This window comes from Cervus elaphus, chromosome 23, assembly GCF_910594005.1.
Source record: "Cervus elaphus chromosome 23, mCerEla1.1, whole genome shotgun sequence".
NCBI classification, from domain to species: domain Eukaryota; kingdom Metazoa; phylum Chordata; class Mammalia; order Artiodactyla; family Cervidae; genus Cervus; species Cervus elaphus.
In genome coordinates, this window is record NC_057837.1 from 38,178,760 (window position 1) to 38,196,751 (window position 17,992).

Genomic DNA, 17,992 nt, shown 5'->3' on the forward strand with positions numbered 1-17,992 from the left:
GAGCCCGGCTGGCACTAACCGTCTCTCCAGATGAGAAGGACCCGCTAAATCCAGACTCGTGTTTGCCTCCGAGGCGACTTCTAAGTGATGGGTCATCTGTGTGCTCAACCGCAATTATCTCCCCAGCTGTATTATCAGCTGGTTTCCCCTCCAGCTCCATGGTCTGTGGCTTTCAGATGCAGAGAGGGAGGCAGAATGCTGGCCTGACGGAGGCCAAACCAGGAGCGAAATCCCAACCGGTAGAATTCCTGACTCTGCAGCTCACTGGGCAGCTCAAGGGCCAGAGTGTGGGTGGATGGAGGGGTTTTGGTGGAGTCAGAGGTGGGGAGAGGGCGGCTCGGAGACATGTGGGAGGCCCCGGTAGAATCTGACTTTCAGATAAACTACAAATAAGTTCTTTAGAATAAGTATACCTTGTGAAATTCTTGGGTGGGGCTTATACTAAGAAGTTATTTGTTTATTTGAAATTTAAACTGGGCACCTTGTGTCTTTGTTTCCTAAACCTGGCCACCATCATCATGGGGGCACAAACCCTCACCGATGTTTTGAGTTTGAGATCAGCCCAGCAACCACCAGTCAGCCCTGTAGTGGAGAAGGGTCATTGGCCACCTGACAGCGTCTCTGTCTCCAGGAGCCTGTGAACCCCTCAACCGGGTCACCGTGACCGTATTGTCGTGTGCCTGGCATGCTGCAGTCCATGGGGTCACAAAGAGTCGGACACGACTGAGCGATTGAACTGAACTGTGGTCACAAACGCGCTCCACTGCACCTAGATGTTCAAAGAAAATGCACTTTGTTCTTCCGCACTGGGATCCAGGCAAACATAGGCTAGAGGACAGTTCCGGGAAGCCGACCTAAGACCAGGATGCAGGTGCACCTGGCCCGGGGGACGAGGGAGGAGGGAGGAGGAGGAGGGAAGCAAGAGGGGGAGGAGTGAGCAGGGCTGGGAGGCTGATCTCACAAGAGCCCGGGAGTGGGAGTCATGCCAACGAGCTGGTCCCGCCCCAGGACGAGGGCACCGGGCTTTGTACTCAGTGTCAGGGTCGCTGCTGCTCTCAGCCTCCCAGGCGTCTCCGGGTGTGGTACATCCTCTGCGGGCAGATAACCCCGGGAGAGCCTCCGCTGAGTGTTGGAGGCAGCACTTTTAGCAGTTGGGCTGGTCCAGGGGATCTGGGCCTGGCGCCAACTGCACCTAAGGCGTATTCTCTGTTCAAGTTCAGGCTGTGTCCCTTCAGTGTGAGCAGTGCACTGTCCAGGCCGATTTAAAGGGTCTCTTTTTGGAGACAGTCTTCTTACAACTGCTCTCCACCTCTCCAGCCTCCCTAAGGAGTTCTGGGCTGTGGGGCTGGGACAACACTTGCGGGTTTGATATCTTGTGGTATCTGCAGGATGATGGCCTGACCCCTGAGGTCTGCAGGGATGACCAGCCCCTTCTGGTCTTCTAGGGATAGTGACACCCAGTGCTGTAGTCTATGGCTCGGCCATTTGCTCTAGTTGTTAGGTCCCCGATCCTGGGACTGCTTCATCCTGATGCCAGGCTTTGGCTCGCCCATCAGCCCTATGAGATCTTCTGCCTGGTGCTCAGGCTCACCTACCCAACCCTTGCTCTTGGCTGCTGTACCCCTGCCCTGACCCCTGGGAGTGGCCTGTTCTCATCATCTCCTGGGAAGCCCAGGGAAGCAGGACACTGGGTCTCATGCAGTATCACCAGGGCCCGGCCAGCGAGTCAGAACTTTCCCTCTGGAATCCAATGTGTCTGCCCACTTTGAGAATTTTGTCCCTTATTACCTGCTTCTCAAACATCCTGTTTCTTTTGGTGGGTAATGGGGTGAGCTCTCTTTTTCCTCTTTCTAGAATTTTCTTCCATCTGGGGAAGCTCCTCCCAAGACAGCATTGCTGCCCCCTCCTCTCTGGGGTTATAGTGGCAGTGAGGGGAGGAATCTGAAAGCTCTATCCATAAGGGGGTATAAATTAAGAAGTTAAAACCATGTGTCTGTTATAGGATACCCATGTTCATAGCAGAATTATCCACAAAGGCTTGAAGGTGGAAACAAGCCAGAAGTCCGTCAACGGGTGAATGATTCTAAAATGTGGTCCATGAGCCCCTTTCACTTTGCCAATTGGACTTATGTCTTTATTGGTCATTCAAGTGGGGCAAAGGAAATAACCTTTTAAAACTCAGGCAAACTGGGTGTTTGTCTTGTAACCTGTCAGAGGAAACATTGTAAAAAAAAATAAAATAAAATAAAATGTGGTCCATGGACACAATGAAATATTATGATTCAGCATTAACTTCTTACACATGATACAGCATGTGTGCATGCTTGCTAAGTCACTTTAGTCGTGTCCGACTCTTTGCGACCCCATGGACTATAGGCCACCAGGCTCCTCTGTCCGTGGGATTCTCCAGGCAAGAATACTGGAGTGGGTTGCCAGGCCCTCTTTCAGGGGATCTTTCTGACCTAGGTATCGAGTTTCTTATGTCTCCATTGGCAGGTGGGTTCTTTGCCACTAGAACCACCTGGGAAACCCAAATAGATGAACTTAAGGACATTAGTTGAGTTGAGTTCAGTCACTCAGTTGTGTCTGACTCTTTTTGACCCCATGGACTGCAGCATGCCAGGCCTCCCTGTCTATTACCAATTCCTAGAACTTGCTCAAACGCGTGTCCATCAAGTCGGTGATGCCAACCATCTCATCCTCTGTTGTCCCCTTCTCCTCCTGCCTTCAATCTTTCCCAGCATCAGGGTCTTTTCAAATGAGGAAGCTCTTCACATCAGGTGGCCAAAGTATTGGAGTTTCAGCTTCAGCATCAGTCCTTCCAATGAATATTCAGGACTGATTTCCTTTAGGATTGACTGGTTTGATCTCCTTGCTGTCCAAGGGACTCTCAAGAGTCTTCTCCAACACCACAGCTCAAAAGCATCAATTCTTTGGCCCTCAACTTTCTTTATAGTCCAGCTCTCACATCCATACATGACTACTGGAAAAGCCATAGCTTTGACTAGACCGAGATTTGTGGGCAGTAAGGACACTATGCTAAGTGAATTAAGGCAGCCACAAATACTGTTCGATTCCACTTCTGTGAGGTCCCTAGAGTAGTCACATTCTTAGAGACAGAAACTAACATGGTGGTTGCCAGGGCCCAGGAGCTGTTGTTTAATGGATATGAAAAAGATTTGAAAATGGGTCACACAACAGTGTGAATAGACTTAACACTGCAGAATTGTACACTTGAAAATCGGCTGCTGCTGCTGCTGCTAAGTCACTTCAGTCGTGTCTGACTCTGTGTGATCCCATAGACAGCAGCCCACCAGGCTCCCCCGTCCCTGGGATTCTCCAGGCAAGAACACTGGAGTGGGTTGCCATTTCCTTCTCCAATGCATGAAAGTGAAAAGTGAAAGTGAAGACACTCAGTCGTGTCCGACTCTTAGCGACCCCATGGACTACAGCCTACTGGGCTCCTCCGTCCACGGGATTTTCCAGGCAAGAGTACTGGAGTGGGTTGCCATTGCCTTCTCTGTGAAAATTGGCTAGGATGGTAAATTTTACTTTATGTATATTTTTACCATAATTGAAAATTAAAAGCAAAGGAAAAAAGGCACCTGTAACAAGGCAGATGTCTTGTCCATGGAGGGTAGCTAATATACTCATCTATTCCTTAGGTGATTTTTTTTTTAAGATCACCCCTGGATTCTTTGCAGAGAACAGGCCCCCAAAGAAGAGGAAATAGTTTCATGAAAGAAAAGTGTAGCCAGGAACAGTCCCAGCTAGAACCACCCCCAGACAAAGGCTATGTGGCAGACAGGATTTCAGACAAAGGGGCAAGTATTTTTAGGGAAAGAGGGTTAGGAGGCTGAGAGTCGTGGACAAGAGAGGTGATATCTTGGTGAGCCGGGAGATAGACCATCGCAGGTAGTCTGGGCTGCAGGCAGTGATCTTAGCTCACGGTCTGTAAAGCCTTTCTTAGAACTGCTGGGGGTGGAATTTTGGGGGGGATACAGATTATTTTTTGGATTTTAGAAAAGCAATACAGTGCCTATTCTGTGCGTCTGAGACCATTCTCAGTGGAGTCTGGCTCAGTACCCTGTAAACAAAGCCATTAATATGCCTGTGGCAAAATGTATAAATATTCACACTAAGTGGCATAATAAAGACTATAAATAGCCTCATGTCAGTTCAGACTAGGTTTTGCTGCCAAGAAGTTTCAAAAAAACAAAAAATATCTGGTTTCCAGAGCTTTTTGGATTTGGGATTTGAAAATGGCAGAATAGGGATTGGAAACCTGTGTGAATTCTGTACCATCCACAGACTGTAAAACAAAGACACACCATGTTGGAAGGGACCAGAATGGTGAGTTCCAGCAAACCCAACATTCTGATTTTACAAATAGGAAATGAAAGTTTCTTGCCCAGGGTCACACTGCTGGTCATGGGCAGAGCTGGGTTGAGACTCAAGTAAGTCTCTGACACCCAACCAGCGTGCCCAGCAGGGGGGGCTAGCCATGGCCTTCAGACTCAGATTGCCTTTGGAGTGGGGTCTGCAATCCATGGAGCCAAACCTCCTCCTCCTTTCTAGTTCCTTTAAGAGGGGCCCTCTTGCCTCAGGGAACAGCCTCCCTTATCGCTAGTTCACCTTGTTACACCTCCTGACAGGCCAGTCAAGTTTCCTCTGGGCAAGGCACCTACAGAAGGACTTGTCCTACAGGTTCATAGACAACTCACAGAGCCTTGCATGCAGATGGTGCTCAGTAAAGACCTGCGAAATCATTGAGGTTATTTGGGTATGCATCAGGGGTAGACCCATCCAGAGAAAGAGCTATAATTAAAAAATCATGTGTAAGACAGCCACCAAAGATATTTGCTCTTGTAGAATTGGAGCTAAGGGCAAGGAAGGTAAATATTACCTTCATTTTTTACTTTTTTTTTTAAAAAGATTTGTTTTTGACCGTGGACCCTTTTTAAAGTCCTTATTGAATCTGTTACAACATTGCTTCTGTTACAATATTGCTTCTGTTGTTTGTTTTTTTTGGGGGGGGGTGCCCCAAAGCATGTGGGTTCTTAGCCCTTCAACCAGGGATTGAACCCACACCCCCTGCATTGGAAGGTGAAGTCTTAACCACTGGACCACCAGAAAAGTTCCTCACTATTATTTTTGAATGATGAGCATTAATGGTCATTGAAAATGATCTTTCCATCCCTGATGCCCAAGTCATGGGACTGATCCTGCCCTAAGACTGGGCAGGATGAAGATGCTTTCATGCCTATAGTAGTACATAGCACATAGTAAAGTGAAAATGTGAGAGTGCTAGTCATTCAGTCGTATCCAACTCTTTTGCAATCCCATAGACTATAGCCCCCCAGGCTCCTCTGTCCATGGAATTCTCCAGACAATAATACTAGAGTGGGTAGCCATTCCTGTCTCCAGGGGATCTTCCTGACCCAGGGCTGGAATCCAGGTCTCCTACATTGCAAGGTGGATACCTTACCATCTGAGCCATGAGGGAAGGCCCAGTTCACCACAAATGCTTATTGAATGAGTGAGTGAAGGAATGAACACCAGAGGGTGAATTTAGTTAGGACTCTTTGCTAACAAAGCACAATTTCAACTTAAACTAATAAACAAAAGTGGAAAATATTGCCTGATGTAGTTAAAAAGTTGAGGGGCTCCTGCCTTTAGGTATGGCTAGATGCAGGTCTGCAAATGATTACTGGGGAATCTCTCTCCTTACCTCAGATCTGACTTTCCTATATGTCATCCTCTGTCAAGGGAAGGTTCTTGGGAGCAGGTGATGGCAGGGATGGTTACAGCAGTTCTGGTGTGACATTCTACCAGCTGAGTAACCCTTGCAGAGAGAGGAAGACTCTTTACCAGCAATTCAAAAAGAAGTCCTGGACTTGGCTCCGGCTAGGGAATGCACTCATCTATAAACCAGTCCCTGTGGCCAAAGTGATCACTAGTTTCATTGGCTGCTGTGTTTTGAGGATTTAGGGATGGATCCTGAATTTATCCATAAATCTGCTTAGTTTAGGAACTATTTATGTTCTCCATAGCTTTCAGGCATTGCATAGCTTTTTCATAGAATGTTAGAGCTTTGGATTTGAGTTTTTAAATGAAGGTAGAGGTAATTCCCTGGTGGTCCAGGGATTAAGACTCTGTGTTTCCACTGCAGGGGGCACAGGTTCACTCCCTGGTTAGGGAACTAAGATCCTGCAAGACACATGGCCAAAATAAATGAATAAATAAATAAATAAATAAACATAGAAAGAGAAAATGGAGGCATTGAGTAAAAGAAGCAAACAAGATAAGTATGAAGAGGGGAGGTTTTATTCCATGCTAGCTTCTCTAGTTGTTGTTTTGTTTAGTTGCTAAGTCATGTCTGACTCTTGTGCGACCCTATGGACTGTAGCCCACCAGGCTCCTCTGTTGATGGGATTTCCTAGGCAGAATACTGTAGAGGGTTGCCATTTCCTTCTCCAGGGAAAATTCCTGATCCAGGGATTAAACTCGAGTCTCCTTCTTGGCACGCAGGTTCCTTACCACTGAGCCATCAGGGAAGCCTGTTCCTGCCATGTGTCCTCCCCAAATACTTTGAGATTTAAAATGAAGTCACTGGAAAGAACACCCTGTAACACAAGAGTCTTTAATGGGATGGGGTTTTGTTAAGGCATTTGCAGTGGTTTTGTCACATGACCGTCTAGCTCTTAATCAGACCCTACTGCAGCCTCCACTCCCGACCTCCACCCCACCCTTCCCCACCACCCAGAAATACCACTGACTAGAAGAGGATGCTCTTCTGGGGACCAGAGCTGGCCGCACTCTGCTGGGTGCGTGGTCTTGGCTGGCTGCATGCATTCTGGGGCCTCTGTGTTCTCATGAGTGAGATGAGGGGTTTAGGCTGGACAAGAGAGGGACCAGGGGGGCAGCCCCAGGGGACTAGGCCATGGCTCCGTGTTTGGGGCAGGTGTTGGTGTTCCCGGTTCATTCCTGAGTCAACAGAGTAATTCTGCCCTGATCTATTTTATATGGAAAGGATTCCAGGAAGAATTTCCTTTGAAGTAAAGATCCCTTCTTTTTTTTAAGTTTGAAAAAGGGGGGATAGACCATTATTGAGATCTGCTTGCTCTGGAATTCTCTGACTTCAAAGCTGTCAGTGAAAGTCACTCAGTCGTATCTGACTCTTTGTGATCCCATGGACTGTAGCCGCCAGACTCCTCTGTCCATGGAATTCTCCAGGCAAGAATGCCAGAGAGGGTAGCCATCACCTGTCTCTAGGGGATTGTCCCGACCCAGGGATCAAACCCGGGTCTCCTACATTGCATGTGATTCTTTACCATTTGAGCCACTGGGGAAGCCCTTCAAAGCTGTCAGGATCACAGTTAAATCTTCCTGTTGATGGCTAATGAGGATATGACGTCTGGTGGTTGGAGCAGGGTGTAGATACTGCCTTCATGTCATCGCTCTTAGGCCATCTATCGATACAGATATTCGGAGACCTTGGCAAAGCCTCTTAGCTGGAACCCCATCCTCCTGGAAAACCTGCTTATAATTTTAAAAGAAAGAAGCCAATGACAAGGCAGCAGTGGTTCTCAAACTTTGCAGCATCTGAAATCACCTGGGGAGTTTTTTAAAAATTCCACCAGTCAGGATACTCTTCATGCTAATTAAATCAAACACTGAAGGAGGGACCCAAGCATCAGTAATGTGTCAATTTCCCAATCCGATCTAATGTGCTGTCAAGTTTAAGAATAAATGCTATTGGTATAGCCAATATGGGAGACAGTATGATGGTTCTTCAAAATATTAGACATAAAATTACCTTGGGATCCAAAAATCCCACTTCTGGGGACATACCCAAAAGAACTAAAGCAGGGTCTTGAGGAGATGCTTGTATACCCCTATTCATAGCAGCGTTATTCACAATAGCCAAAAGGCAGAAACATCCCAAGTGCCCATCAATGGCACATGAAATAAAACTTGAAAAGAGCCCCCCCAAAAAAAGAATTTCCGTTTTGCAAGATAAGAGACTTAGCCACACAACAACATAAACGTACTTAACCCTACTGAACTGTACCCTTAAAAATAGTTGAGATCGTAAACTTTATGCTTTGTGTATTTTGCCACAATTAAACATAAAATAACATGAAAAGAATAAGTGGCATCACGTCATGCCTTGCTGCTCAGTGTGATGTGTGGGCCCCTGTATCAACATCTTCCCGGAACCAGTTAGAGATAGAGCATCTCATATCCACCCCAGACCTGCTGCATCCAAACCTGCAATTCTCAACAAGACCCCCCATGTGGTTGGTGTGTACCTTAGTTGGTGTGACTATTAGTCCAGGCTTTAGAATATGGAGCTGACAAGGTCATTCATCTACCTGGGTCCCACTTCCTCCCTCTCTACTTCCTGGAGAACCCAGCATTCTCCAAGGGGCCTCATGCTCGGGAGGCTGACCTCATCCCCCTCTTGCGGTCCTCCTCCCTTGGTCAGTGACTGGTTCTGGGCTGACATGTGGTCTGGTTCTGGCCAACAACAGGAAGGGAAGTTCCACTGCAGAGGTGCTACGGACATCCAAGCAGACATGGCCCCTCCTTTCTTTGGATTCTCTCATGTCAGGATGGAGCCCAAGCAAGTTTTGTGGGCATCCTGGGATCTTCGGGGCAAGCTAGTCTAGTTCTTGAGAAACAAAGCCTGGGTGCACCTCACCGTGGGTTTCTTGGTTATGAGAAATGCACTTATTGTTTAAGACCGTTCGAGTCAGGGTTCTCTGCTCCTTGTAGCTCAGGGTTCCTCAGCCTCGATGCTGTGGACGTTTGGGGCTGGATGATCCTTTGTTGTGGACAGGCTACTGCAAGCGTTACAGCATATGTGGCAGCAACCTTGACCTCTACCGTCAGACTCCAGTGGCGTTTCCCTCCTCAGCTGTGACAGTGTGTCTCCAGACACACTGCCAACTGTTGGGCGAGGAGACAATTCACCCCCAGTTGAGAACCCCAGTAGCAGACAAAGGCTCCCTAACAAATGCAAGGACGTTTTCTCAGTGAGCCTGGGGAGGGTAAAAATCGCCACCTATGCGCCAGTGTCTTGAGGATCAAAGTGGAATCAGGTGTGCGAGAAAAGCAAACAGGCAGGTGCTGCTCCTCACTGGCTCTTTGATGCCAAGGAGCTCTGATAACAATGTTGCACTTTCCGTGTATTCTTTAAATAGGCAGAGATGTTTAACTTAACAGATGGCCAGTGCAGACAGCGAGTGGAATTTTCCCTGGGCAAAGTGGCTGACCCTGCCTGCACTCTCCGGCTCCTCCTCCCGCTCAGAAATCCTGTGTCTCTCTGCCCTCAAATGAGAAGGACAGTGACCCTCGTGGAGCAGAGCAACAGGTTCTGGTGGGCCCGCTTCACCCTGTATGGAGACCTGACCCCTGGAGATCTGATGGGGTACTCAGGATGCTGGCTACCTCTGCATCCTCACTGAGACCCCAGGAGGCTCACATTCAGGGGAAGGTGGCCCACTGGAAAATGCAGAGGGATGAAAATGCAGTTTTGCTGGGAGAGGGGCTTTCTACCTGTAACCTAGCACATCCTGCTGGGTTGGGAAAGGTGATGAGACCAACTAAAGTTAGAACATGAGACACAAGTCAGGTGACTCAGCAAGAGAAAGAATATGGGGCCCAGAAGAACATTGCCACCCATTCCCAAGTCTCTCCTGAGCAATCTTGTCTGAAGGAGGTCACGCTTGATAAATGGGGCACTTACCTTCCTGTGAAGATGCCCCCTGGGATGCAGTGGGGTGAGGAGGAAACATGGGGTGCCTCTCCACCTCAGAGATGTGGTCAGATGCCATGAGTCTGAGGAGCAGGATAGCAGGCAAGGCACAGAGCAAGGATACAGACCTGTCAAGACCTCCACCTCAACCACCAGCCATGACTTTGGATAGAAGAAACCCAGTTAATGAAGGGGGCTGAGGTGCCAAAGGAAGTGGCCAACTCGTGGCCTCAGATGGCCTGTCCCTCGGGCCAAACTCTGAGCTCGCGCCCACAGAAGCAGAGTGCTATAGCAGTGGCTCTCCTTGGGAGGCATCGACCCCAAGTCCACTAGGACGTTAACCAGGCAGTGGACACGGGAGGTCCACCAACATCCAAATCTGGGGGCTGCTATCTTGTCCGATGGAGGACCTGCCTTCACTGTCAGGGCAAGCAACCTCCAGTAGGTGCTATTGACCAGTGGCAATGGAGTGTGTTTCCTGTCTTCTCCTTCTCCAAACGGAGACTTCTCCCCAAGAAATCTTTGGTGCAGATAGCATGGTTTTCCCCAACATTGCTGACTAGGTTGATGACCGTGAACTTCAGAACTTAGTTCATAGGTTACCATCCTGTGAGTAGATACTTCCAGACATGATGGGGAGTCTGATGCATCTCCCAGAAAATATGAACTCGAATCTGAATCCAGTAACTGAGTGAATCAGGGGGTTTCACCCTTTGGGGGAGGGAGTAAGTCTATTTAATACCCAAGTGTGGTTATTTCTGATGCTTATGTAAGGGAAAGTGAGGGTACCAACATTAGTTTGTCAAAGGGGTGGATCATATGGGACATTATGGTTACAGACTGCCCCTCTATCCATAATAATCCTGATTTTGTGCAGGGAGCTATACTTGAACTCACAGCTCATCCAGCTTAGGGAAAGCTGACTCCACCCCCAGATATAGGATGGGGAGTACAGCTGGATGAAGCTCGTTCAGAACTCCTAAAAAACACGTCCCCTCTCTTTTGAAACTTCTTCTTTTGGAGCAGAGATGTTGGTGGGGAAGGTGAGAATCTGAGTTCCAGTGCAGCCATTTCACCACCACAAGGGGAACCAACCCCAACTGAAACCAAGTTGGAAAGCTGAGAGAAATGGATCCACAATCCTGATTGTACCAGATCCAATCTCACTCTTGGGCTTCTGACTTATATAACGTCTCTTTTAATATTTGAGCCAGTTAGAGTTTTCTGTTCCTTGCAACCAAACAACCAGCTATTATAGAGTGTGGTAAAGGCTAAAATAAAAATATGAAAAAAATGTTGGAGAACATAGATTAATTAGCTCAGAGAAGCAAGCTGTTTCTTCAAGCATTTAGGGTGGGAAGGTTGGAAAGGAACCCAGCAGAGTTCTTAGCATCAGGGGTCCCTGACCTCCAAGATCTAACGCCTGATGATCTGAGGTGGAGCTGATGTAATAATAATAGAAATAAAGTACACAATGAATGTAATGCCCTTGAATCATCCTGAAAACACCCCCCTTCCTCCCCCAGTCCATGGAAAAATTGTCTTCCATGAGACTGGTCCCTGGTGCCAAACAGATTGGGGACTCCTGCTTAGCATCCAGCCCACCCTTTTCATGGGGAGTTACTAGGCTCATCTGAGGCCATTGATACCCCTCTCTTAGTCCATGCAGGTAGTGATCGGTATGGAAAGGCTTGTGAGCAGGGCATTGCCCCGGCATCTAAAAATTTCCAGTAAACGCTGGATGATGGGAGGACCCCCACCATCACTGGCCCCAGCCCCCTGCCCTCGGAAGTCTGAGGGCGTTCCCCAGCCTCCTAACGCCCCTGCCCCCACTTCTCTTACAGGACATGGACCACGTGTCTCGCAGGCTGAGAGCTTTCCTCTCTGAACCCATCGGAGAAAAGGATGTTGCCTGGGTGGACGGGATCAGCCATGAGCTGGCAATCAACTTGGTCACCAAAGGTTTCAACAAGGTAATCCCTCTTTTCCTGTTTCTCTACCTTCTCCTCCCGACCCATCTCCCCCAGTCCTGCCAGATGGCAGTGGCTGCCACGTGTCCCTGCCAGTGGCCATCAGAGAGCAGAGCTGCCACTTGGCTGGGTGCCACAGGCTTCAGCGTCACTGACCTGCGTGCTTGGGCAGCTGCCAGGGTCCACAGAAGATGCATAAACTGGATCACTGTGGCTCAGAGCAGCTGGGGTGTACAAGGTTCCTGTGGTGTTCACACATCCAGGGGTGGACAGAGGCAAGCCGGCCAGAGAGTCTGGGGCTGAGATGTCAGGATGGGTGACCTGGGTGACCTCCCTGCCCCCCATGAAGAAATTTGGATGGGGAGGGTCCCTCTCCTATTAGGCCTCGGCAGGTGGAGTAATAGCAGGCTGGCGTCTATACCCGAGTAAGAGGAAGTGAGTTGTTGCAAGATGTCACTAGCCATCCAGGTACGGCCTCGAGGATGGCCAATGGAATCAGAAAGGTCTATGTATGAAGAACTGTTTCTATAATGCTGTTACAAGGCTGTGTGAGCCTTAGGAAGGACTGGAAGCTCTTCCCAGAGAAAGTAGGCAGGCGGGAACCCATAGGCTTTCAGTTGACAGAGGCCCCGCTAGCAGGGCCGCGGCTGGTCATTCCCTTTAGCTCTGAAAGTCGGTCCACAGCTGGGGCAGGAAGGGGCTGCAGAGACACCCAGGGCCCCTGGTGCCACTGCATGTGTGATTTAACAGTCTGGTTTGCACCGGCCCAGTGCATGGCTGTGTCCAGGGACAGCTGGATGGCTGGTTCTGTAGTTTTCTGATTGACACACGGCCCTGAGCCATTCATTAAACACTCTGAACATCACCCCAGTCTGCCACAGTTTAATGTCCGGTAGGTGGGATTGTCAGGAAGGTGGAGAGAGGTGAAGCTTCTTTCCTTCCAGATAAAGGTGGGAAGGGCATCTGGGAGCAGGAATAAAAGCTGGCAAGTCTGACTAGGGGAGACATTTGAAAATAAAAGTTATTTTTTAGAAGAAATTATTATCCCTTTGACTTTTCTATTGTGGTGTATCACATCCACACTGACGTGATGGTTCAGCTCAGAGAGTCTTCACAATGACACACATTAAAAGCTCCACCACCCTCATCCAGTGATCAGGCTCCTCCACAATTCCAGACAGTTCCTCCATGTGTCTTCCAGGTCAACGCCACCTCCCCACACCCACAAATAATTGCTATTCCGGCTTCTACCACCATTGGTTTAATGTCTCTGTAATTGTGAGGTTTTGTTCTTGTTCAACCATACTCTGTTCAAAAAATATTTAAATTTACATGTAGTAAATTTCACCCTTTTTAGTACCCAGTTCTGCAATTTTTGACAAATGCTTGCAGTTGTGTAGCCATGACCACAATCAAGATCTGGAGCAATCCCATCGCATTAAAATATTTCCCCTCACCCTTCGCATTTCTTACCTTCAGCTCCTGGCAACTACAGATTTGTTTTCTGTCCCTATCGTTTTGTCTTTTCCAACTTGTTTCAATTGAAATAGATAAGATGACAGGCATATTAAAGACAAAGGAATGAATGAATAATGGGAAGTTTCCAGGTATCTGAGAACTTGATACACAGAGTTATGGCTACAGGGAAGATGGAACTGGCTAGGTCTCTGGAGACCTGCTCCTCTGTGTCCCCGACCTCCTGGCTGGCTGTGACCAGCTCTCCACGTATACTCATTGCAAGGACCACTGATTCCAGGTACTGACACCAGGCATTTCACCTTCTGCCTTAGCTTTGAGCCCTTCATCCAGCCATGAATGAGGGGTTGCGATCTTCACTTTACAAAGGAGACAGAGGCCCTGGAGACTGAGTGCCTTGATCAAGGTCCTGAATGAGGACAGAACAGCATGGGTTGTTTCATCACAAACCACTCATGAAGATTACTGCGAGGAAGTTAACCCAGCAGGGAGGGGGCTTATGCTGAGATTTGGTGGTGAGACCCTGTATCACCTCCTTGAGCCTGGCTGAGCCTCTAAGAGAATCCAGGAGGCAATCCCAATGTAGCATCTACAAGATGAGCAGGAGCTTCAGGGGGGAGGCCAGACCTATGGGTGGGGCCACATGTCTGTAGAGAGGAGGGGGCTGTGGGCAGCCAGCTCAGATGCAGCAGCAGAAAGTCAGACTCCTGCAGTGCTTTCCACAGGTTATCATTTTAGAGCAGTTTTAGGTTCACAGCAAAATAGAGCAGAAAGTTCAAATACCCCTGCGCCCATCCAGCCTCCCCCATCATCAGCATCCCCTTCGGAGTGGCAGCATTGTTACAGGAAAACCTACATGGACATGAATTCTCCCAGGTACACAGTTCACATCAGGGCTCACTCTGTGTCGTGCATTCTATGGGTTTGGACACATATGTGATGACCTGTATCCACCATGAAATGAAAGAGTTGCTCAGTCGTGTCCGACTCTTTGTGAACCTAGGGACTGTAGTCTGCCAGGCTCCTCCGTCCATGGAATTATCCAGACAGGAATACTGAAGAGTGTTGCCAGTCCTTTCTCCAGGGGATTTTCCTGACCCAGGAGTCAAACCCAGGTCACCTGCATTGCCGGTGGATTCTTTATCATCTGAGCCATCGGGGAAGGCTAGTATCCACCGTGGTGATGTCCTACAGAGTCATTCTTCTGCCCCACAATCCTCTGAGCTCCTGGGTTTCTGTGTCCTGCCCACAGGAGGCCTGGGCATGGCAGCCCCTTCCCCAAGCGGGGGATCCCCAGGGTTCCTTGGCTGTGAGCAGAGACCCTCTCAGTTTCCACCTATGCTCATGGCAGCTTCCTTGGCCATGTCCCGTGTGAGAGTTGGGCCATAAAGGAGGCTGAGCACTGAAAAATTTATGCTTTCAAACTGTGGTGCTGGAGAAAACTCTTAAGTCCCTTGGACTGCAAGGAGATCAAACCAGTGAATCCTAAAGGAGATCAACCCTGAATATTCGCTGGAAAGACTGATGCTGAAGCAGAAGCTCCAATACTTTGGCCACCTGATGAGAAGAGCTGACTTATTGGAAAAGACCCTGATGATGGAAAGGTTGAAGGCAGGGGGAGAAGAGGGAGACAGAAGAGGAGATGGTTAGATAACATCACTGACTCAATGGACGTGAATTTGAGCTAATTCTGGGAGATGGTGAAGGACAGGGGAGCCTGGCGTGCTGCAGTCCATGCGGCCACAGAGTCAGACATGACAGTGACTGAACAGCAACAGCGTAAATGTAACATTTAGTTAGAGAAAAATTTGTTGATCACACACAATGCCTGGTGCTGTGAAGTGCATTCACCAGAGCACTGACCAGCTGGGAGCTGGCAGGGGAGTCAGGCAGACAGTGAGGGGCTGAGACTGCGTGTCTGTATATGAGAAGTCTGGGTGTTCTTGTGGAGACTGAAATATTGAATGAACATTGACCAGGACCAGCTGCTAATTTGCCAGGCCCAGTGCAGGGTGAGGATGGGAGGCCCCTGGTGCAAGTTCATTAGGAATTTCAAGGTGGCGCCAGCACAACAGGAAACCAAGTGGGGCCTCAGAGTACAGGGCCTGTGTGCCCACGTGGGTCCCTACAGAGACCCCAGACTCAAATATCACTGCTGTTGAGCAAGGAATGGGCACGCAAGCTAGAGCCTGGTCCAGACCTGCTCACAGTTGGGATGTGGCATTGAGGGGACATCTTCCCTGGAGCCACCATCCCGCCACATGGGCAAAGGCTGGCGTGGGAGAGATGGTGGGAAAGTACATCAGGGTACCCGTGTCCCTTTCCCCAAGGTCAGGTTCCTGTGCTCCCAAGGAGGCAGAGGGCGGCTCCCTGGGTAGGAATTCACCCTCTGGAGCCCAGAGAGAAACCAAAAGGGCTTGGTTTCTATTAGGGCCAAGATGAGGGCCCACGACTCCAGCTTCCCTTGGGAGCAGAGAGAAGCAGGCTGACTTCCCCAGCTCCAGAGGCCCTCCTGCCTGCAGGCTTTCTGGAAAGCTTGCCTCTGGTCCTGAGAGCCACACACTCCCTGGCATCCTAGCTGCCGAACACGGAGGGACCTGGAGACTCTGATGACCAGAGCAGCGATGGATGCCAGCAGATGGCAGAGGCACCAGGCCAGGCAGCAGACAGTCGGGTTGTGCTGAAATGGGGCTGAGGACAGGAGTCCTAACCTCCTGGGTTCTCAGTGAGTCCATTTGGAGAATGGATGGGATGCAGGAAACCATGTCAGGGGTCTGGAGCCTGTTGATGAAGTTCAAAAGGGCCTCTTACTATTATCATCGAGTTCTCTTTTCCGGTACAAAGCTCAGTATTTCCCAACCTTGCACTGCCCACATTTACTGAAGCAACAGGCTCAATATTCAGTACACGTTCATTTTTTTTAAAAAGTTGAATTAAAAAACAAACTCAGTAAAATCACCCTTGAAAAGATGAGGATACTGATAAAATAAAATGAGATGATTCTAAGCAATTACACTACTTTTTACAAAAGATGATTAAAGTCCCAGATAAAATGACCATGAAATCCTGGCCTTTGTTTCTTTTCAAAAACTGGATCTAGGCTAAAAAAAAACAAAAAAAAAAACAAAAACCAAACACCAGTGCTCGGGTATATTTTACAACTGGAATTCAGCTTTTATTTAATGTCTTTAAAAAAATTCATCCCTTTAATAGTTCAGATGAAGTTTGCTTGGTTTTATGTAAATACCCAGATGCCAGCAGGTTTTCCTGGAGAGGGCCCAGGACTTAAGGCCTGGACACTGGTTCCCATTCACTCCAGGCTGGAAAGCTGGGCACTGGATGTGGCCTTAAATCTCCGGCCTTCCCTGTTCAGTGGCTCGGCCAGGCTGTGGATCTCAGTTGCCTCTTTCTCCACGTGGTCCTTTTCCCTCAGTAGGAACAATGATGAAACAGCGTGAGAGGAATGAGAAGATGTGGGACCAGGACTCAGAAAAACAGAGAACACCCTAGCACTTTGACTAGTGTGTTTTTCATCCATCTACAGAGACTCTTCAGGGGGGAAGAGGGGCAAGGCTCAGCGTGCTCCATACCTTGTATGTTCCTCCCATTGACGAAAAGGAGTTTGCATTTCTCCATTGGTCTCACTGGGGCTTCCCAGGTGGCTCTAGCGGTAAAGAACCCACCTGCCAACGCAGGAAACATAAGAGACGTGAGTCGATCCCTGGATCAGTAAGATCCTCTGGAGGAGGAAATGGCAACCTATCCAGTATTCTTGCCTGGAGAGTCCCTTGGACAGAGGAGCCTGGCGGGCTACAGTCCAGAGGGTCGCACAGAGTCGGACATGACTGAATATGCATGCAGGCACCTCTCACACAGGCCCAGGCTCAGGCTCTGGTCAGGATAGAGTCCCCATGGCCTAGGTCAGGATTTCAGGGACGGCCACTGCCCCTTGGATCTGACCCGTGTCCGCTACTTGGTTTCCTCGGGTGTCCTCGCACTGGGGCAGGGAGAGCATAGCTGAGTACTTTCCTATGTCCTCCCCACAGGCTTACGTCCTGTTGGGACAGTTCCTCCTGATGCACAAGAGGGAAGCCGAGTTTCAGAAGTGGCTCATCTGTTGCTGCGGAGCCACCGAGTTTGAGGCCCGGGAGTGTTCCAACTGCCTGAAGGAATGGTGCGCCTGCTTCCTGTAGACCCAGCCTGGCCATGAGCCGCCTCCTGTTAAACAATGCCTCTGCATCGACCCTGGACTCCAAGTCGTTATTTCTCTTTCCCCCTTTATTGACACAGGTTTGTTATAAAAAGCAGCTCAAGAAAATAAAAGAGGACAAACACAAGCACAGTGACCTCCAGATTCCACCCAGAAACATTCACCTTATGCCGATATCATGCCAGCTGTCTCTTAGCATACGTTTATCTCCAGGAATGGATAATTTTATTTTAAAATGGGAATTCAATTTTAACTCAGTGTAGTAGTTATCAACTGCTGCAGATCAAAGGAACCCAAAATGTAGCCGCTTAACAGGAACAATCATTTTATCTCACTCAGGTTCTGAGGGTCGGGAACTGAGAGTTGCTTGGCTGGGTGGGTCTATCTCAGGGCCCCCTATGAGATTATAGACTGTAGGCCAGGGAGCAGGTTAACCTGGGCCGGAGAACCCACATGGCTTCTCATGTAGCTGGAGGCCTGAGACCTCGGCTGCTCTCCAAGGGGGGCCTCTCTCAGGCTTCGATGACCTGGCTTCTAGGGTCACCCAGAGCAGGTGACCCAGGAAGGAATAAG

The 17,992-nt window shown here is 49.0% G+C and overlaps 1 protein-coding gene and 1 non-coding gene across 5 annotated transcripts in view; both read left to right on the forward strand.

The window, feature by feature from the left end:
- The window catches only part of BANF2 (BANF family member 2), a 40,858-nt gene extending 23,406 nt beyond the window's left edge, over positions 1 to 17,452 (forward strand). For all 4 annotated transcript variants that reach the window (XM_043884471.1, XM_043884474.1, XM_043884473.1 and 1 more), the window contains 2 exons: positions 11,608 to 11,736; positions 17,256 to 17,452. In XM_043884471.1, the coding sequence (XP_043740406.1) occupies positions 11,611 to 11,736; positions 17,256 to 17,402 (273 nt within the window). In that variant the 5' untranslated portion in view covers positions 11,608 to 11,610 and the 3' untranslated portion in view covers positions 17,403 to 17,452. The remainder of the gene's footprint in view (positions 1 to 11,607; positions 11,737 to 17,255) is intronic.
- On the forward strand, positions 2,099 to 2,225 carry LOC122682324. Its single transcript, XR_006337339.1, has one exon. It is a non-coding gene; the product is annotated as a small nucleolar RNA SNORA27 (small nucleolar RNA).
- Positions 17,453 to 17,992: the final 540 nt, after the last annotated feature.